We start from the raw sequence: 22011 nt of genomic DNA on the forward strand, positions 1-22011 counted from the left end.
GGAGAAAAAGAGGAAGCTTGGAAAAGAGGGAAGGCGCCTCTCTTTCTCTTTTGGAATATTGGCCGTAATCGGAGCGAAAGAATTCGAACGGAGTACCGAAGAGAGAGAGAGAGAGAGAGAGAGAGAGAGAGAGAGAGAGAGAGAGAGAGAGAGAGAGGGAGAAGGGGGGTGGGAGCAGAAATAAAAAAAGAGAAAAGACTGGCGTGCAGGCGAAAAGGGAGCGAGGAATTAATTGTGCGTTCGGTGTGTGTTGCAGGTGAAGGAGCAGGAGTAGCCTCGCGCGGACGAGTGAAGAGCAGTCATGGAAAGATGAAAGGCAGGCGAGTTACGTGACGACACGTGTGTGCGCGTCGGTGGTGGTGGCGGTGGGCGGACGATGGGGTGGTGCTGGCGCGGACGCCAAGAGCAAGACACGAATAAAGAGGCTGTCGTCTAGCTGGCTGCTGCGGCGAGAGTGATGCTGTCGTCGCCGTCGCTGCCGACGTGGAGTTGCGGCGCGGACAGGCGGTCTTCGTCGCGAGAAGTCGAGGGCGCCTCGCCCCAGCCAACGGTGCTAGCTGCAGCCAAGTGCAAATTCGGAAGAGGAAAAGGGGCCCCCGTGTCGGATCGTTGAAGTGGCTCGCGCGCACGTCAGTCATGGGACTGCCACCGCTGCTGCTGACGCTGCTACTGATTGGCCTGGGCTGCAGCTCGGTCGAGGCTCGGATCACCAATCAAGAGATAGGTAAGTGCGTTCGCGTGTGCGCCTTCCGCCGAAAAGTTGGAGGCCGCTAATCCACTTAGCGGCCCGGCAGCTATCTAGTCGTTTAGGATGCGGCCGTACCGGGCGAGAGAGCTGGCTCATCCGTTTACACGGCCGAGCGCGCATCTGCTGGCACTTTGCTGCCTCGCTTGCTCGATTCCTGCCTTACGGCTACCAGCGACCGGCCACGCACGCGCCCGCGCATCGGCCTACGGGACATTAATTGAAATTTACTCACTTGCGAGTCGCCTGGCGCGCCGAGAGAATGGCCACCGCCGCCCTCGCCCATTCTCTCGAACCTTCTTTATTTTGTGCATCAGTTGCGTTGTGCCCGGCTCGATTTAATTAAGCCGCTTATTAAGGATGAAATATGTCGATGCTCTTGTGCCGCTTGACGAGAAGCCCCAGCGAGGTTGCCTTTCGACAAAGAAAACAAAAGCATGAAAATTTGCCGAAGGTAGCACGCAGATGGGCAAGCCACGATAACGAGGAAGATGTAGTCGAAGAAGCCTCGCTAAGGTAGAAGAACGGCTTGCTATTCCTATAAAAATCGTATAATTCCACAAAAGCCATTCGTATAAGTAGGTCTTCCTGCCTCCCTTTCTTTCACGAAAATTCATGAGCGTGCTAAACTTCATTTCTCTCTCTCTCTCTCTCTCTCTCTCGCTCTCTCAGACACGCCAGTAATTGTGAGATGGCGATATCCCGGCTCGAAAGAAGCGCGTCGAAGGAGGAAAAAGGCCGACAAAGAAATGTCCGAAATTGGAAAGCCATAAGAAAAGCTGCGGATGCGGTCGCGGCCTTGCGAGAATGAGAGAAAGAGAGAGGGGACAGAGTACCGACAAAGTTGAGTGACAGTCATTGTCGTTAATTAAACATTGCCGCGACGGCGGTGGGAAGAGCGCTTAACAAATGAGGTTTTAAACCGAAGTCAGAGAGATGAGGTGGGGCATCGCGCGTCAGCGTCTGTGCGCAGTGCAATTGAAAGGGAAAGCTCTCGAGGCTAAGCTCTTCTGTGTGTCGGCGCCGCCGCTGTTGGCTTGACGACAAACCCCGCTGTCGCATCAGCGGCCTTCGTTATAGCAACTTCTGCAGCTTGCATATTCCCCCGACTCGCAGGAGTCCTACTCTCACTTGAAACGTCTTGCTCGTTATGAGGTCCGCCCGTCGCTGCGCACACAGACACACTTCCGACGACGCAAATGCATGGGCCCTCGAATGCGGCTGCTTCTCTCCGCGAAAGTCTTAAGAGCCTTTGGCAAAGCTACCCCCGTGTGATATATCGATGCGCGGGTGCACATTACGCCTAAGTGAACCGAGACAGGCATAAATAATGCTCGCGAGCGCGGACTCGCATGCGCTGCAGTCGAGGCAAACGTGCGAACGACCCATTGTCCTTTTCTATTCGTACCTCGCCCTTTCCGCATCCCCATCGCCGGACTCTTGTTTTACTGCTCTTTCGCGCATCGGTATCTCGAGCTGTCCTTCCTAACTATCAGTTTTTAATCGCCAAATTAATTCAATTTGCACGTGCGACCTTGCCGCGCATTAATGCCACTTAATTGCGTTTGTTCGGCCGCCGAAGAATACACCATCCGAGTAAACAGGATAAACGTACCCAGTATCCCGCGCAGAGCCCATTAATTGGGGGTAATTTCAATTTTCACAGTAAAAACTTGCGCAGTGGAAGGCTGAAAAAAACAGTTCTACCGGGTATGAACAGAAGAAAAGAAATAAAAAAAACCGTCAGTTAGGAAGGAGCAAGTGTATTTCTCATTATCTCGCAGGCACAGCCAATAGCCGCTATAAGGTGCCCATTTCTCGGACACAAAAAGAGAAAGAGACTCATTTAATTGCACACCACGCCGTTTATTTTCATTACGTCTCGTCGTTAACCTTTACGTACGTGCTGCCTTTCGCGTTTCCCTTCAATTTTAGTAAGGAAAAAAAACGGCGAGAGGAGCCCGGAGTGGGGAGGGGGAGAGAGGGACGAAGAACGCACTCCAAGCAAATAATGACGCGAAAAACCTCGAGAGGAACAAGCGGTGCGCTATCGGATTAAAGCGAATGGTTTAATCCCATGTACACTGCACGGCGCATTTGTTGATTTCCAATGGTGCAAAAAGAAAAAAAAAACGAGAAAGAGAGAGAGAGAGAGAGAGGCCTCTTTCTCAGGGGAATCGGAAAAATCGCAGCTGCTGCTGTACTTGACCCTTAAAACAGTTTTGCCATCGATTAAAGTGCAAACAATTCGCTATTGGCAGTCGCCGTGGTAGCGGAGAGAGCGAGAAAGAGAGAGAGAGAGAGAGAGAGAGAGAGAGAGCGAACTGCGCACGTATCCACTCGATGAAATAACGCGCGCCAGTACGCGAGGGACGTTAAAAAAACAGAGAGCGAGAGCTAGGCGCCGGGCGCGCGCGACGAAAGCCTTATTAACGAGCGAGTGTGACGTTGACAAAACGACAAATTGGATAAAAGAGTACGTGCGCCACGGCATACAACGCTGCAGCGACGTCGACGGCCTCTCGTCGATTTATCGCAGCGAATATATATGGAACATCTTGTTTGCCGCGCTCGGCGTGTAATCATCTCGAGCGATTTTTCCGAATGAATAATAAAGGCAGGCTGCCGATTAAATCAGTGCGCCAAGCCTCGTTATTGATAATTTTCGTGTGGAACGTGTAATCATAAGAAAACGAGCGGCGCGGATATAACAGTCTGGTAGTAGCGAAGGGATGACTACGACAATGGGGCTAAACGCGCGCGGTTTACGCCAGTCTTTTCTTTCCTCTGGCTCCCTTACTCCACGTCGCAATTCCGACTAATTTTACGAACGGATCATCTGGTCGATTGGGCCGCCAGCGAAAATGCTCCCTCTTCTCTTTGCCCTCCCGAATACAGATAGCTTCGAGCGACAAATAAAAGAGATAAAGCCGGCGTGTCATTACCGAGTCGAACCGAAAATGCGCGCCTTTCAAATCGAGTGTGAAGCTCGCAAGCTTGCTCATTTTCTGTGGTCGCGCTCGCGTCGGCTCGTGCAGCTGAGCCCTTTGACGATAAAGAGAGAGGGAGCTTTTTACGAATCAGCAGCCAGCGCTTATGCGCGCGCCATTGTTTCCAACGCGCCGAGCACGCGAATATAACGAATACCGGGTCGGCGCATAGCCAGCTAGAACTTTCGGGGCGGACACTGGATCAAATTAATTTTATTTAATTAGCTGGAATTATTCAATAGCACCGTGAAGTGGGAGCGCACCGAATACCAGCGCCCGACGTTTGATTTGACCGGAGAGCCAATTTTCAAATCGGACGAGCCTACCTTTCCGAGAGTAATATTTTAAATATCGCCGCGCGAGGCAGCGCCGAAATAGCTCTTCTGGCGAGAGCGCGCCACGCACTGATGTGCGCCGGCGATTCGATCAATTAACACGCGCCGCCCACCCCACCTTTTTTTCACCCGTCGATAACTTTTCCTTTGCGCGAATTCGGCGTTTTGTCACGTGGGAAATACGCGCAATCGACTGCAAAATACACGTTTCATTATTCAAAGTGCGGAGAAGAGCAATTTACGAGAGAGAGAAAGAGTGGTAGAGGAGAAGAACGCGGCAACTCGGATTAATTAGACTTTGAATGTTTGATGAGTTTACATGAGATACTTAATGGCGACTGATCAATACTTAATTACCGGTGTCAGCGACAGCACTTGAAGCCCGGCCAAATTTACGCGGTGAACGCGAGCGACACTCGATCAATGATTTAATCGTAAATCACAATCCAATTTCCTGTCAAACCTATATACTCTCGTTCAAACTCAAAGTCCAATTTTGCAGTCATGCGATCCACTCTGGTCGCGTACATAGTTCGTCTCGCGTACACACGTGAAATTTTTTCGAACAAAAAACCCATCACTGCGGTTTCGGTTGCGCTACACTTCGAAGAAGGCCAATTCACCATTTGGCGCAAAAGACGCGCGTGACGCACCTTATACCGCTCGCGTGCGACTTCGGTATTTTCAATTCAACTTTGCGTAAATTATGAGAATGGAATTCAGAGAGGCGCGCGCGGGCTCTTTTAGCGAACAATACAGCTACTTTATTTATTACTCGACTTCTACTGTTATTTTTTTCCTCGCTGTCTACCCAATTCAAAAACGGCGTGAATGTATCTATACATTAGCCTTTTCAGTTATGTAAAAAATATCTTGGAGACATAGACGCACGGCAGAAGCGACTTCGAACGACTTCCCCTTCCTGGACTAAAAGGAAATTCAAATTAAAAATTGTATTGAAGTAGCTTGTGTGGCGTTTTTTCATTCGGTGAGCGCCGCGCGCAAGTCCATTCACGTCAAAAGTAGTATCCGCGGTATTCATGATAAAAAAAATAAAATAAAATAAAATATAAAAAATAAAAAATAAAAATAAAAATACGCACAGAGTCATCAGACGCGGAGGGTTCGCGAGTCAAAGGCTAAATACGGACATGGTTCAAAGATGCACGTATACAGATACGCGAGGCAAAGCAGGCAGACCGAGATTCGGTCGTAATGTAAAGCGGGACAAAAAGTCATTGCACTGCAAGCTCTGCACGCGCAAAAAGATTTAAATACGGCAAGTATAGCGCAGCGGGGCAAGAGAAAGAAAATCGCGCATAATGAGGAAGTAAAGACGAGGGAGAGGGGGGTGGGGGTCGGGGCGAGAGGGGGGGGCCTTCGTGGAAAAGTCAGATCTGCACAAGTTGGTTTGTAAAGCGAGCGTTTGGGGCTCGTGCCAAGGTATACTGGTAATTTGACTGGGCGAACAGCAAACGCGATTGCTGCGAGTTGGACCGAGAAAGAAGAGAGGAAGGCACGGCGAATAGGAGCCTCCGAGAGAGGGCTCGGCTAAAAAAAGTCAGCGCAAAAGTGTGGTGACTCGCTCGTTCTCGCACGTACACGTACACTCTAGGGCTGGCTCCAAAGTTAATCCCGTCTTCATTTCATTATGAAAAGTTAGCGCAGCGTCGGCTCTCCTCCTCCCCTAGAGCGAACAAAACTAAGGGGTGCACAATCTTTTCATAGCTTTGGCCGGGCGGAGAGAGAGAGAGAGAGAGGGAGAGAGAGGAAGATCTTTTTTCTCCCCTTGCTTATCCTTCACTATCCGTCTTATTCGCCGTCTTTGCTTGTACTATCTTCATTCCGCTCTCGAGAACGCCACTTTCCGCGAGCTTCTTCTCCGTCTTCTTACCTTTTTTTCCGTCTTCTCTCTTGAGCGATAATGATGCTGGTGCTGCTCCGACCTTCTCGGCGGCAAAACTTGCCGAGCAGCTTCTTCGTAGCCGCACGCGTAGCCCAAGTTTTGTATCTGGCTGGGGAATCGGGAAAAATTAATTTCGAATAAGGCACTGCTTTCGAAGAGTGCGAGAGAAAAAAAGCAGCGACTGCACAGAGTCGGGTTATATGCGGAAGAGAGCAAGCCGAGGTGGCTTACTTTCGGCCTGGAGCGAAAACTTGCAGCTCCGAACTCCAACTCTCGAGGGCCTTTACTCTCTATTTCTTGCTCTCTCTCTCTCTCTCTCTCTCTCTCTCTCTCTCTCTCTCTCTCTCTCTCTTCTCTCGCCTAGCTCGCGGCTATTTTTCATAATAATGCTGCGATAAATATTGCAACGAAACTCTCTCTCTCTCGAATAGTTGGGTGTTCGTCGCCAGCCCATTTTCTTTCTTTTCTCTTTCTTTTTTTATTCGCATTGGCTCGGCTTTTCCAAGGGAGAGAGTGATTATAGCGTTCCGCTGTTGTTCTGTCGAGCGCTTTGTTAGCACTGTAGAAAGAGCCGCTAAAACAGAGCCAACAAAATGAAGCTGACTTTTGCTGCTTCTTAACTCCGCCTCGATGAGCCTCTAGTATTCGCCCTTTTAGCCGCCAACTATTGCTGCTCGCCAACTTTGACTCGCGGCACTTGCTCCGGCATTGCGCTCCGTCACAATCAGTCTTACTTGATTCATCCTCGTAAGACGTTCAACAAGCTTTCTTTAATAACTGACTGTAGCCTTTTCCCTTGTTACGGTCCTGCACGCCCCGCCTTTACTCATTACTCTTGCCGACGATAACGCTGCCGCTCTCGGTCCAAAACCCGGTCGACGAGCGCGATGAATGAAAATATGTCTCGGCCACACGACCCGATCGGCCGGCCGAGAGCTCATCTCGTAGATTCGTCGTCGCGATGCGCTCTCGTTCGTTAAATTTGAGCGCTACAACGAGGCCGAAGTGGCGCGCGTAAAGTACGTCACGCGCCGAGCGGGCCGACGTCGCGATCGAGAGCGCTGCCGGCCGCGCTTAATCGAGAGATTGAGATGTTCGCCCGCGCGCGGATTAATAATTGGCGCTGGCCGATGGTGCCGCGCCGTCGAAAGCCGCGCGCTCTCGATACTGCCGTTCACGCCGCGCGAACGACCGCGAGAGCTTTCGGCTTTTCGCTCTCGTATAAAATAACCCGCGCGGATAATAAATTAAGTGGTAAAATGCGTTTCTCCGCCGTGTACGCGCCCGCTTTATTGTTATTGCCTGCGAGCTTGCCGCCGCAACGCTTGATATATGGCCTTATTTGGAACAACGGCGAGGCGAAGGGCAAAAAACACAGCAGTCCCGCGAGTGACACGCGAAAATATGCTTTTCTTTCGCGCGTTCGCCTCGACGCCGGGGGCCGGGGGGGGGGGGGCGTACTTTTCAAAATCTCTCTCGAGGATTGAAGAAAATGAGTGAGTTCCGGCATCAAGACATCCGCTCGTTAGCGGCGACGGCCACAAGTAGGCGAAAGCGGTATCTCAAATCGATGCGTGGAATGCCGGAATGCCGGCTTGATACCCTCTCTGGTCGAGTCGTAATCGAGCGAATGGGGGGCGAAAGGGGAAAAGCCACTCGTATACAAAAGCCAGCCATTCTAATAAATGGACGTTATTAATACACGCGTCCCCGACTCCGACTAGACAGCGACTCCGACAGCGCGCCACTTCTGCAATACAAATATGAGTTGGCAGAAATCGAATACTTCTTTTTGTCCTCGGACGCTCTGCTTTGTTTTGCCGTATACGCGTCGGAGGGACGGGCTTGCTTTCTCGGTTACTCACCGAGATGTCATTGATCAATGGCTGAAAAGCTACTTGCCGAAATGTTCGAGAGAGCGAGGCATCAGGGGCCCATTTGTTGAGCTTCGCTCGGCTTCCGGCTGATCCGTCAGCGGCGGCGCCTCGCCGACCGAGGGCGATGATGCTGTTGGCGGCAGCGCGAGAGCAATAGCAATTCCCGTTGGCCGCTGCTCGCATCAAAGACGAGATTAATGAAAAATATCGCTCGCGGCGCGGCACTCTGATCGCGCGTCCGTAATGCGTCACGCGAGCCGGCATATAAATGCTCCCCTTTGTTTGCCCGCTGCCGACCAAGTTGGCCCGACGAAACGTCAAGTCACAGTAGCCCACGGGTGCGCAGGCCTTTCGTCCGATTCGCCGAGCAGAGGCCGGAAAAAACAAGCCACTCTAGATACGACGACGGACGACGGATCGCGCTGCGGCAGCGCCGACAGAGCCCGATCGAGCTGTTCGGCCGTGTCGCGCAGCGATTGCCGCCGCGATCCTGCGTCGCACTCGCGGATTAGGAGTCGGATCGAGGCTCGCGGAACGGAGCCGCCGAATAATTTGCAATGGCACCGCTGGGCCACGCTCGGCGATCGGGGAGGCCGGAAATTCGGCGTATCCTGGCCGCGCTCGCGTGCGCCTCTTCCTTCGTGCACGTGCGTGCCGCGCACGCGAGGCCCGGCGGCGCTGCCCCCCTGGGAAATCGGACGGGCGCCTCCGCTCGGCCCTGCCAACTTTTATTCTCTGCCGGGGAGTCGGCCCGCTGTACGCACGCGAGCCAGCGGCGACGGGAAACTAACGCCGGCCTTGACTGGCGCTACAGCCTATGCCTTAACGCCGCTGAGCTCGCGCTGAGCTCGCGTTGAGATCCTGCCGCTCGCTCGAAAAATAGCCAGGTGGAGGCCGGGGCGCGGACGTACTTTCCAATTTCCCACGGCGGCTCTCTGTGCGCCGCTCGTCGGGCTTTTTCCGCACGTGTGCGCGCAAAGCTCGCAGCTTCGCGATGTCGGTCGGCGTTTCGCTGCGTCCCACCGAAGGCGGCTGATCGGACTGCTGGCAAATCCCCCCTCTGATGTTAATTTAATCCATTGCCGTGGAAGCGCAATTCAATTACATCGGGGCAATTCAGCTGCATCAATTTGTAATATAGATGCCGCTCGCTGCTGCAGACAGTTGAATTTGGGCCGCGCGCTATGGAAAATACGAGGCTGATTTGCCGGTAATTCGGAAAGTTTCAGCCCTCTTTAAGGGAAAAGCATTGCCGGACATATTGAAAACAGGAGTGATAAATAGAGTTGAGAATAATTTAGAAGAGGGAATCTTAAGTCGGTGCGAAAGAAGTGAAAAAGAAGAAGAAGAAGAAGAAGAAGAAGAAGAAGAAGAAGAAGGAGAAGCAGCGAAAAAGAAGCCAGCCTTAACATCGAGGAATTGATCGGGCGCAGTGCAAGCTTATCTTGCCCCCTACCTCGCTCCGCCGCTTTTTCGTGCCGGAGAGCGAAGCGGGAGGAGGTCGGCCATTAATTTGCCGAATATAAACAACGGCCCTCTTAAGGGGCCAAATTGAAAAAAGTTGGCCGAGCGAGACTTTGAAAAAGTCTCGGAGCGAGCTGCCAACGGTAATTAGTCCCATTCGTTTCTCTCCACCGCTGCGCAGCTCACCTCGGCTCTCTTTTCCCTTTTCGCACTGGGTCGCACACACTCACGGCCGACGCCCGTATATATCAGCTCGGCTGATTAGTTGATTACTATGTTGCCGCGCGCGAGAGGCGCCTACCGCTCGCCACACCGAGTCGTTCGAGTCGGCCTCGGTAACGCTCCCGTTTTTGCACCCTCTGCGCTTGTCTTTTTTTCTTCTCTTCGCGCTCACTTTTCGAACGAAAGAGCCCAGAAGATCGAAGACCGAAGCGAATCAGCGCCAAAGCGAGAGGATGCTTGACTTTTCCAACTTCCGCTTGTCATTCCTCGACCGCCCATTCAGTGATACGCCGCGGCCTTTGGTCTGACGCACGCGGTCTTGCCTTTAAGACGTCGCGGATGGATCGACGCGCAATTGAATATCATTATTCTCGCCAGCGCCATGCCTCTCTCCTATTCCTTTCTCTCTCCCTCTCGCTCGTAGCGCAGTTTCATCAATGCTCAAATGGGTCAATCAAGAAACGTTCCACGAGAAAGCTTTCCGCTATCAATTATTCACGCTTATCAAAGTCCAATTGATTATCAAATTAACGAGTTTAATCCGCGGACTGGCGTGGGAAAATTGGCTTTGTATTTTCGACTTCATTTGATACTGCGCTTTCTGCCACGTTTGACATCTAAATTAAACTAAAGATCGATCCGTCGAATTCGTATATGTACTTGTTTCCGTCCCTCTCTATAAGAAGTATGGAAAACGCGCGTCGGTAAAAGCAGCAGCTACGATTTTGAGCTCTCGCTATTTGCTCACGCCCGTCGAAAATCCACAAATCGAAAGTTTAGATTGGCGAATAATATTGTTCCCCCGCTCCGCGGCTTTATTTTTCTCTTGCTCTTCCCTGGGATTTTCCGGAATATTTTAAAAGTTTTGTAACAACCAACAATATATGACACGACTGACAATCCGAAGGGTATACCCGCGTCAACCCGCACAAATTATGTATAAAGAGGTGAATTCAGGAGGTGCGAACGCTCCAACGGCTGAATAATATAACGGGTTGGTCTATTAATCCTGCGACAAAATTATGTTGGGATGAGGATTGGTGATAGGCGAAATAAGGTGAGACTCGGTCGAATAATACTTACTGTTATTACAAAAAAAAAGACCGAAAAAAAAGAAAAGAAACGCGCGCATATAAAATCCAAAACGAGACTAGAATTTCAGCAGTAATGCTGATCCGCCCAAATGCAATATTAATAGGATTACCAGCAGGTTGTTCGGTAATCCTTTTTCCCCGCGACCCGACGAACACGCGACCGACCGTTACGGCTGACGCGGGGGCCAGCAAAACTGCTCGGCCACACACGCGCGAAAGACCGCTGTTGTCGTTACCGCTGCTACCGCTCGCGTCCGGTTGCCGTCCGTTTCTGCTCTCCGCTCGGATAAACGTTCGCACGCGTCCTCCGCGCGGATCCTCGCCGGGATTCAGACTGGCTGGGCGTGAGCCAGCCACCAACGACAACAACCTCGCATCAGGCGTGTATCCTCGATAACTTAAGACCGACGACTCGAAACCCGTCGGGAAATCGCTAGATTCTCGCTAGATCACCGATTCTCCCCAAAACTCTCTCTCTCTCTCTCTATCACGTACTGGCTCTAACCATCACCGTGTTCACCGCACCTCAAACGGAAAAAATCCCCATAAGAGTTCGTACGTACACACTCTCAGCCGGAAGTGGCGAACGGGTGATGGCGAGACTCAACGAACGAATCGAGAAGCCGTGATTCTTCGTTATAGTTTGTTTACAGATTCACGTTTTCCGCAGAGCCGCTCTCGTTCCAATTTCGGATAGGGAGACGGTGGAGGAAAAAGCGCGCGCCACCGCCACCTGATTGCCTTGTGGTTTTTATGCTGGCGGTAAACAGTACTATCCGATGCAATTGCGCAAACTTCCGAAATAGGATTTTGGATTTTCGAGCCGAATTATTCGCTAGGCATCTCTGCTTTCGCTTTTTCCAGCTTCGCGCGGCAAACGGAAGAAAGATATGCGATTTGCCAGACGACGGATCGCGTTAATGCCACACGCTGCGCGCATTATAAAAATTTCATAAGGGAGGATGCCGGTGGCGGTCGGCCGAAGCTAGCCCGCACATAAATTCTGGCGATTGAAAGGAGTGCGCGTGGTGAGAAAGCCGCATCTGCGCGGCGGGACTGCAGCGGTCCGCGGAAGCGCAAGACGGATGTAGCGCCGTCGGACAAAAGACGCCGCCCCGTCGTCGCCAAGTGTAGCGAATTAATTATACGGCGATCGATCGTCTCGCAGCCAAGTCGCGCAATCATCCCGTCAATTTGTCGCACTCGGACGCGCCGAGCCCATTGTTGTATCTCTTGCTCGCTCCCCCCCTCTCTCTCTTTTCGGAGACAATGGCTACGCGCGCCAGAGTGCGAAAAACCTAGATTGCGCGGAGAGTGAGAGACTGGCTCGGCGTCGACGACGACTGCTTCCCTCCCTCAGCCGTCGTCGGCGGCCTCATTCCGCCCTACTTGCTTCGACAGCATTTGGCAATATCGAGGATGCAGCAGTAGCAGCAGGAGCAGCAGTCTCCTCCCGAGTTTTCTAACTGTCGAAAGAAAGTCATCTGGCGTTATTCGCCTCGTCGGCGACGCCGACGTGAACGCAAAAACGTATATATCTAAAGGTATATATGAGAAATGCTCGCTTTCGACGCGTGCACGCCCTTTGTTCTGCGAGCGCCCGACTGACGTGTGGATACGCCGGCGAAAAAAGAAGCAAAACTTGCCGCCAAAGCCGCACCGCTGCCACTTCTTCTGCGCGGCCGACGTTTCCTCTAAGCCCCCAGAGCAGCCAGCGGCGGCGGCTTCGTACATCCGCCTCGACAAATTTCGTCAAAACGCTTCGCACACGACTGCTCCCTCGGCTATTGTTCTTTATTGCCACCTAACGATTTTCACGACGTCTTCTCGATTCCCGCCGACGTACGTCTGGTTCACTTTCAAATGTTCCCTTTAATTCCTGCCGTTCCTCCCCGCGGGCATTGCGCGCGGCACTTTCGCAGACGAGCGCAGCAAGTGCAAACAGAAGCAGGCCAGCTCGAGTGGCCAACGACTGTCCGCACTTATTTTCGAGGCGTTCGCAATTGAGGCGTTCGCATCTGGCGAGCCAGTCCATAAGTCGGAGCGAAATTAAGTTTTTCAGCCGCCCCATGCGTCATCCGCCACTTCCAATTTTCTGCCCTAATGAAATACTGTCTTTAATCTCTGGCTATCTGAGTAGTAGTAGGAAAGAGAGAGAGAGAGAGAGAGAGAGAGAGAGAGACCGACCTACAGTCAGGCAAAGCGCAACCTGCAAAGTGAAAATGAAATTCCAGAGGTTGATTTTTCGAAGAAAGAAAAGATATCAAGTATCCAGACAGCAATAACAAGTTTCAAAGTAGCTCGCTACGCGGAGTCGCGCGATGGCCCAGAGCCGCTCGCCGCGGAGAGAGCGAGAACGATTTTTATTTCCGCAACGAGAATATGGCGGTAGAGAGAGAGAGAGAGAGAGAGAGAGCAGCGTCGATACTGCGACTGCGGAGAGCGAAGGGAGCTGAAATTTACATTGGGCAGCTTTTTACAAGCAATCGGCTGGAAAATACGAGGAGCTTTCGACTCCATTAAGCCGTGCACTCCGCGCGCGTGCAGCAGCCAAAGACTTGAACCGCGAAAAAGCAGGGAGCCTCGCGGCTCGCGACAGAGTCTTATACATATATACGAAGAGGAGACAGGAGGAAGCATACTGAGCAGTCGCAAATATACGTATATATGGATGTACAGCTACTGTACGCCGTGTGCCGGCACTCGATGAATTTTCGCGAATTAATTGGCAAACTTAATTAAAAAGTTTTATTGCATTTAGTGTCGTGGAGTGAGTAAGGTGCGAGTTGGCTTTAGCTGGCAGAAGGAGGCACAGGGAGAAGCTCGTGAAATTTGCATAATTATCGCGGCAGCAAGTGCCCCCCCCCCTCCCCCAACCAAGCCCTCGCCGCCTCTCATTCTTTAGCACTTGTCGAGCGGTTGGCCGAGGCACAATGGCACTCTTTCTTTGTCCCTTTCTTTCTTTGGAGATAGCTCGGTCGGCGCGCCCGATGCGACACTGCAACATCCAGCCCCCGAAGTAGGTGAAAGGAGTTGGCCCGCAGGGATGCCCCCGGGAGAGCCGTCCGGAAGGATGTACTACATCAACCTACCGAGCGCACTGCCACTTTTATCAGTAATTGAGTATTCTAATAGAATGCCCGAGATTTAACCTTTCCAGACATCAATTACCGCCCCTCGCGCCTTATACCATCGCTCGCTTTTTCTCCTTCGGCCACTTTAGCAAACCTTTTCGCCGCAAGCTCCAAAGGGCGCCGTGCACTACTTTGACGCGAATTAAAGGCTACTCAATTATCGAGTCTCGCTCGAGTTGAGCCTTTTAAAAGGTAATCAAGTAACAAGCGCGAAACAATAAGCGAGATAGTCTTCGTTGCTTCGAGTTCCGAGCTATTTTTAATGCGCCTTAAGTGGCCTGACAAGTTGGCGAGACCTGCTGCTGCTGCTGCTATACGGATGATCCGAGAGAGAGAGAGAGAGGCGCGGATTAAGCTCTTGAAAAATTCAAAGGGTATAATCCGCCAGCTGCGAGTAATTCGCCTTGAAAGGAGCGGACAACGCCGTCGGCTAATCACTTTGGGCGACGGAAAGAAAGCGAGTCACCGCGAAAGATACATGGTCTCTCGGCGACGCGCGAACGAATCTATTTTCTCCTTTTTTTCGGCCAAGTTTGACTAACAAGTCGTCCGGCAATCGCGGGTGGTGGAGGAGCATCGGTTACGCGCGGCAGAGCTTGCAGGGGACAAGAAGAAGGGATCGACGCCCATTGACACCGGCATCCCACCGCCATCCATTAGTCGTCGTCGTCGTCGTCGTCGTCGTCGCCACCACCGCCGTCGCCGATGAGAGCCTGCTGGCGCCCGACGTAGTCGCGAGCCAAGCCCGCCGCCGCACACCAGCTTTTACGCGAGCGCCGCCGCATAGCCGCACTGCGCTTTCCCATAAACTTACGTTTCTGTCGCCTCGCTCTAACCTACAACAGACTAGCTTGCACCCGGACCCTCCTACTCTCTCGTCGTTGTTTTCCTCCTTGACGACCCCTCGCTAACGCCACCTTTTTTTTCTTCCAACTCGGCTGAAGTTGTGTGCGCCGACGAGCGGCTGTCAATAATTTAACCGCGAGACCGGCGTGCAAACTGAACACGTCGTTCCATTAGCCGCTCGGGCAGCGGCATTAGTCGTCGCGGTGCCGGCAGCATCTATCGTTTTTCAGCGAATTTGCGCGCGCCTATACGCCCAGCGGTATTTTTGTCTTGGTCGCAAAAGCTTCACGCGATGTTGCGTGCCGTGCGCGCGTCCGTGTCGCCCGAACTTCGTGTTTATCTTACTGCCTCTAAGCTGTCCACCTCGCCGCGCTGAGGGGGTGGCTCTCAGAACTCGATTTAGCCCCAGTCGTGATGCTGATCGCGAGAAAGAGCAGTGCGCGTCCCGTAATATCCATCCGCCTCAATATTTAAGTGCACTTGAATTGTAATTTACTCTTTTCCTTGTCAAGTTCAATTTGAATAACACGAACAAAGGACAACATTTTCTCGTTCAAATATAGTTATTATTTTTACCTAGAGACAGATATTAACTTTCACAATATAATATTATACATTGAGTGATAATTAGCTCGCCCGAGATTATCAATATCGATTATTTGATACGTCATTGAAATCGCATATCGGACAATGGCAATTCACATTCGAGGGATACAGCTACGCTAGCGAAATTAATTTCTGAGAAAAGATTCATCTGCTTTCTTCACACGACTGTTAGATGCGCAAGAAGCTTAATTTACATGTCGCCGAGGGTGTCGGTCTTTGCTGATTTACGCGGGGAGGCCGGCAGCAGCCATGCCCCCAAGTTTTTAGAGCTGGAAAGCTTTTCTTTCGAATGCAAGCTTGATGCGGCGTTGAGCAAAGGGCTAGTATAGGTATAGTTCGCGCGCATGAGAGAGAGAGAGCTGAAAGCCCGCAGCTGCGCGCGCGTTCAAACTTTGCGCTCGGGGGTGCGCGAGAAGGAGACGAAGTAGACGGAGATTGAAGTGCTTTGCATTGGCAGAGGCAGAGGAGGAGGAGGGCTGCCAACTGCTTTCGGGCGATTTTCGAGGCAATTAGACTATCGCACGCGAAGGCCGAAAGCTCGATGGGCGGAGCTTTCGAGTCGCGCTGGGTTTTTTTTGAATGAAATTTCTGGGACAAGAGTAGATGCGATGAGCACGCGGGGTGGACACGAATAGAAGACGTTTTCGCAATGAAAGCTGGGCATGAAATATGATCATAAATTCGAGGTGACATCTTGGAACGCAAGCGCGTCAAAAGGGAAAGGAATAAATGCAAATAAATCACGAGCTGGATTCGCTTTTCGCTAGCAGACAATTCCAGCAGTGCGAGTTTTGGAGTTAGCCTCCGGCAGCTTAAGCAGTGTCAGGTAAGCTTGGCTCGGATTCCAAAACGACAAGGCGACCGGGGTAATAAAAGGAGAAAGAGAGAGAAAGAGAGAGGGAGAGGGAACGAGAGCGCAAAAAGGCTGCTACGTTTAATATCAGTTTCTAGAGCGAGAAAACGAGTGACAAGCAGTGCTTGCAAGAGCCTTTTCAATATTCGAGCCGGAGCGCTACGACTACTTGGCGCCTCGTGTGCAATATCGGTGAACCGCCGTAGCGCTGAAAAACGCGCTTCTCTCTCTCGCTCTCTCTCTCTCTCTTTCTCTCTCTCACACACACTTGCACGATATACCAAGTACGAAGAGGGAAAGCGACACGCAAGAGAGAGACAGAGAGCGCTGCTGTACGATCCATCGCCACAGAATTCACACGCGCGATTCGCGCAAATTTGTTCCTCGATCCTCGAGCGACTCTCGCTCGCGACGTGCTCGACTGTCATGCCCTCGGTGTTCAATCTATCGGCTCGTTTCGAGAAAGAGAGAGAGAGAGAGAGAGAGAGAGAGAGAGAGAGAGAGAGAGGGAGAGAAAGCAAGGGGGCAGAGAGGAGGCAACGATCCCGACAATATTATATTTCGTGGCGGATACGTACGTGCGTACTTTTATTTTTATTCTTAGATTCAATAACCCGATAAGTATAAAATCGTAATCACATAGTTATTTCCAGCGAGCTCGAGGAAAAAAACAGGCCCACGGCATAAATAGTCGATCGAAGCGAGCCGAGCATTACATAAGAAAATGAGGAGGTAGGTGCGATGGTGGTTGGCGCTGCTAGGGGCATCATCTCTCTCTCTCTCTCTCTCTCTCTCTCTCTCTCTAGCTACCCTACGCAGCTGCTGCACTGCAACGTGGCTTGCAAAATTTACGGAGGCTCTGGGGCGAGAACTAAGCACGCTAGTTTCCCCATTAAGAGCAGCGGTGGCAAGAGGACGCAAAGCTTGCTCAGCTTACACAACTCCCCCCCCCCCCCCCCCCCCCCCCCCCCACCTCTCTCTCTATCTTCCTCTTATCGATAAAATCGGAGCGGGGGGGGGGGGGGTCTTCCGCTCGGATTATCGAAGAATAACGCGATAACGTCGCGCGCGAAACTTGTCGCTGCGGCACGAAACAAACGAAAACGTACGACGTCGACATTTGGGAATCCTCACCCGTGTGCGTGCGCGTACGCTGGCTAAATACGACGAGAGTTTCGACCGAGAGAATGGAGTTGCATCAAAGAGCACGCACGTGCACAGAGGAATCTCGCATACCGGGTTTCATTGCTCTTTCTCGCTCGCGACTGCTGCCGGCGCGCTGCTGCGACTTTTTTCCGGGTGCCCGTTTTTATTTTCCTTCACGTGCGCGCGAGAGGCAACGGCACGCTTTCCTTTTTCCAACGGGTATTAAAGACGTGTGGATACAGTGTAGGTTTGCTCTCGAAAAAGCTCGGATATTAAATCTGCTTCCCTTCCTTTCTCGTCTGAAAGATTAATCTCGCAAGCTCGCATATTTATTTGTTGAAATAAGTTGTCGCGCGGCGAGCTACGCGCATTTACAGGATTAGTAGCAGCTTTGGCTCGCGAAAAAGACGTTTGTCAAAACGCGGAGAACGAGAAGAAACGACGATCAGCTACGCGACAGACACGAGGCTCAGAAGTCGAGGCTCTCCAGAGAGACATCCCAGAGAGACATAGCTTCCGGCTGGTTTGAGCTTGCACACATATTTGCAAAAGAGACTCGGGTCGATGTAGGCTGGCGCGCGGCCCCTGGTGCGCCTTTCATTCGGCGATTGCGCGGAACTCGTGGGCACACGGAGTCTCGTCTTTCTTTGCTGACTGGCTGCAGCTGTACAGGCAAATGGGTTATGGCGCGATACGCGGGGAGAGGACGAGAGAGCGAGTCTCTCGCCAGCAGAAGAGGAGAGCTCATTCGAGCGCGTACACTGTCTGCACTGCTGCTGCAGTTGAGATTGTTGCCAGTCAGCCAAGTCGAGCGTGAGCTTTTTACACTTCACTTGTCGGTTTCCCATCCCGGCCCTCCCACTCCCCTCTACCTCCCGCGCATTCTTGTTGCCACCGCGAGAACTTATCCTCGGGCAGATCAGTCATCAAACTGACAGACGTTCAATTGCTATCTCCACTGCTGCCGTTCGGTCCGCGTCGCTCAACTTTCAACTTCAAAACAATTTAGCGTGGAAATTGCTTATTGTTTTGAACTGTCGCGAGTTCGCCTCTTTTATATCTATTTGCTGGCCGAGTGAGCAATCGCTTTTTCTACTCTGTCGTTTGTTCCGTAAAATAAAATAGCCAATTAACGATCTCTGATGAAAAGAGTGCTTATCGGTATCAGTGAATTTAGAATGGTAATTGGAGCGTAGCTGCGGCTAGCTGGGAACAAAATTGAACGCGGAAATTCGGTCGGCTGATTGGAGGAGAGCGTCGGGGGCTGGGAGCGAGTCGCGAAAAATGAAAAGGGGCAAGATTTGCCGCTGGTAAAATCAGCGCTGGCAGCGCGCGCTAATTACAGAGAGCGAAAGCTCGCGTGGCGCTAACGCAGAAACGCGCGCATACTTGCTTCGATTGTGGCTCGACGCGGACCTGCCGAAATTTCCCGTGCAGGGGGGCCGCGTCGAACGCTCTATTAGTAACTAACCGGTCTATTTTCGAAGGGGGCTAAATCGATTTCATCTCGTTGACACGTAAACGGGCGGTTCGAAAGAGTGCGAGAGCCCCTCTCGCCTCTCCCCCCGGAACGAGAGGATTAAAACGAAAAACGAAAAAAACGGGCAAGCGAGAGGAAGCGAGAGGAAGAGCGATCTGGCGAATAAATCGTGACTCCCGATTCACGGGGTGAATCGACAGCACGAGCTCGCGCCACGTGATTGCCAAGCAAAAATAACATCCCCCTTTCGCGCGCGAATCAGCGTGGCATAAATTTCGCGGCTCGATAACTCCCCGACAAGCGAATAAAGCCGGCAGAAAGAACAACGCCGAATAGTCGGCGCGAGGGCCCGGGCGTGCAAAACTACCCAAACACCGAGCGATCAATGTCAAGTCTGCAGAAAACAACATCGCCTCTCATCGCCGCATGCGTCGCGCGACTCGCTCTGACAATCCTGTCAACTCTCTCTCTCTCTCTCTCTCTCTCTCTCTCTCTCTCTCTCTCTCTCTCTCTCTCTTCGCACTCGCCAAGTCGATTTTATTTGTTGATCTCCTTTCGCCGCCTCTACCAGGGTCCGCGTCTCTTTTTGAATTTGCAAAACTCGCTTTTACGCTTTCAACCAGTCGCATTTTTTACGGAAAATTAATCCCAGTGAGAAGTGTGTTGGCACAGCCGAAGTGGAAAATTCACGGTGCTTCAATTCGCGGCCTCGAGAGGTATGCACATGCCGGGAAAAATCTCATCCCTTCAAAGAATCCATCTCTAAAATCATGCGTAGTGCGCGGGCCAAAGGCATTTCGCAGCTCACTGATATTTTCGGGAACGTTGACGTGCTTGCCGCCAGCTGCCTCTGCCCTCTTTTGATACACTTTCGACAATTGGACCGCGTCGACCAAAAAATGGACAACACTAGCTCGCTCTCGACTACAGATAACAATTTCTTTTCACCGACGTGCCTCTCCTCTCTCTGTTTTTTCTTTTTTTTTTACTTTCAATTTGACATTTGATCTCGTTACGCTTGTTCCTTTCACGTGTATATTCGAAGCTCTCTACGGCTCTATCGACAATTGAAATGCGCCTGCACATAGGATCATCCAAAGTAATTTCATTATTGTTTGGAAATTTATCGTTTTTTATACGCTCCGAGAACGTGAAGAACATGCAAAATTATAACGCTCCTTTCAATTAGTACTGGTCGAGGGAGATAAATTGATAGAAAAAATAAAGTGAAATAAAGTGTCGAGGAATCGAGAATAATATAAAAAAAAACCGAGAAAGTTGATGGGAGCGGGACCACTTTGAAAAGGGGCTCGTATCGTTTAATTTCCATACAAGAGGCAACGTCGGTCTCGCCGACTTTGTTCCCGCATTGCTCTCTCTCTCTCTCTCTCTCTCTCGTTAAGAATTCCAAGCGGATCGTCGCTTCGTCTTCCGAGCTGATACAAAGGCCGGAAGAGAAGGGTGCGCGCGCGCGGCGAGCTTTCGTTATACTTTCGAGAGCTGCGGGAGCGAGAGAGAGAGAGAGAGAGAGAGAGAGAGAGAGAGAGAGAGTGAACGGGCGATAAAAGTTTTCGACCCAGATTTAAACTTGATGCTGTGGAGACGATCTCGCGCTCGCGCTCCCGTTTGGCTTTTGATTCGGAAATGAAACGTCGAAGACGTCGACGGCGTCGTCATTTTTACTTTGCGTAGCCTTTGTTCGCGTCTGTTTGTTGTTTGCTCGTCGTCGAACTTGTAAGCGTTTCCCCGCCGAAATAAATCATTATAAAGTTGAGGGAAAAGAGCTCGATGGTAAAAGCGAGTGCGTTGCAATCGAGTCGCGCGCGCACCAACGGCCCGAGACTTGTACGTATACACTCTACGTGTCGCACGCAATTGACAAGACGTACGTTTTTCGAGCTAAGGAACGTCGCGCATATTCGCCATCGTTGCACAAAGACGAATGGGCATATACTGCACGCAGACACGCGTGCGGCTCGAGAAAATGCATACGAAATGAGAGAGCGCGAGCGCGCCAGGAAAAATCGGGCGAAACTCGCTACTGAAAATATCAAGGGATACATATCGCCTACAAATACGATGGCATATGACAGTTTGATGTATAGTTTGAATTTTTATGCCGTCCATGTTTATTGGCGCGCCTCAGCAGAAGATGAATTCCTGATGCGCGCATATCCCGAGCAAAAAGGCCTTTTGCCTCGAGGAAAAAAAGAGAAACCTCGTCTCCATACGAAAGAAAGCAGGCGAGAGAGAGAGAGAGAGAGACAGGTGATCGATTGCAAGTATGATTTATACTCGGATTGAGTTTTCCCGACTGGCGCGTCGCTCACGTGACTGCCGCGCCGTTGACGACGACGACTGCTGCCCTCATAATTTTTATCGCCACGAGGCGGCCATTCCAATCCGGATCGCTGGGGAAAAGGAGAGGCAGTTTGCAGGCGGCTTTGTTTTTAGAGCCGTCCTATCTCTCTTGCCCTCTCTCATAATTTTAGTTGCAGAGGAAATAAAAAGCGAAAATATAGATATATTCTCTTTTGTTGCGGAAAATCACTCGACTGTATAAGGATTGATCGTTTGAATTGAGAAAATCGATCCCGATGAAAATACATTTGCCCGGCCACGGATAAGTCTGCTGATAAAGATTGGCAGCGGCAATGATGAGAAGGGTAAGCGTCGAAATGTTTTTCTCCGCAGCGAGAGCGCCGACAAAAGATAAAGCACACGCCGTAAATCTGAAAACCGAAGCTGAAATCTCATCGACTATACGATGGACACAAAAACACCAAGCAGGAGGACGAGGAGAAGCGAGTCATTTGCGAGAGGAGGAACGGATTTTCGAGGATCTCTCATGAAAGATTCAGTTTTCCGTACATAAAAATTTAACGAGAAAATTCCTTTTGATGCGGAGCACGAAGAGAGAGAGAGAGAGAGAGAGAGAGAGAGAGAGCGCCACGAGACCTCCTTAACAACCTAATAAGCATACTCTCTCTCTCCCTATAGTATCTTCTCTCGAAAGAGCTTATGAACTAGGAGCGCGTCTTGACGACGCGCGCTCGCTCGCGGCTTTAACCTCTTATTCCGCGCTGGTAATCCGCCAGCCCTCCAGTCATTCGCGTGAACTTTAATGAAAATACACGCTCGAACGGCTCGACCCGTGAGTCCGTGGTTGCGTTGTCGCGTGACCGCCGAGCTTGAGAAAGAAGAGCGAGCCAAGCAGATCGAGGAGCGCGGAAAAGAAGGCTGAGCCGAGAGAGCGATTCGCTCGCTACAGCGAGATTTATGCGTTTGACAAGATGGAGAAACGCGTGCGGCG

The 22011-nt window shown here is 51.4% G+C and overlaps 1 protein-coding gene across 2 annotated transcripts in view; it reads left to right on the top strand.

Annotated features, from left to right (window-relative positions):
- The first annotated feature begins 267 nt into the window (after window positions 1-267).
- LOC131670541 (nephrin-like) overlaps window positions 268-22011 on the top strand; it is a 77792-nt gene continuing 56048 nt past the window's right edge. For both annotated transcript variants that reach the window (XR_009302462.1, XM_058946216.1), the window contains exon 1: window positions 268-724. Coding sequence is in view for 1 of the 2 variants with exons in the window: in XM_058946216.1 (XP_058802199.1) it covers window positions 637-724 (88 nt within the window). In the remaining variant the exon portion in view is untranslated. The remainder of the gene's footprint in view (window positions 725-22011) is intronic.

Source organism: Phymastichus coffea, unplaced genomic scaffold (genome assembly GCF_024137745.1).
Source record: "Phymastichus coffea isolate CEN01 unplaced genomic scaffold, Cenicafe_Pcof_1.1 PCOF00111, whole genome shotgun sequence".
NCBI classification, from domain to species: Eukaryota; Metazoa; Arthropoda; class Insecta; order Hymenoptera; family Eulophidae; genus Phymastichus; species Phymastichus coffea.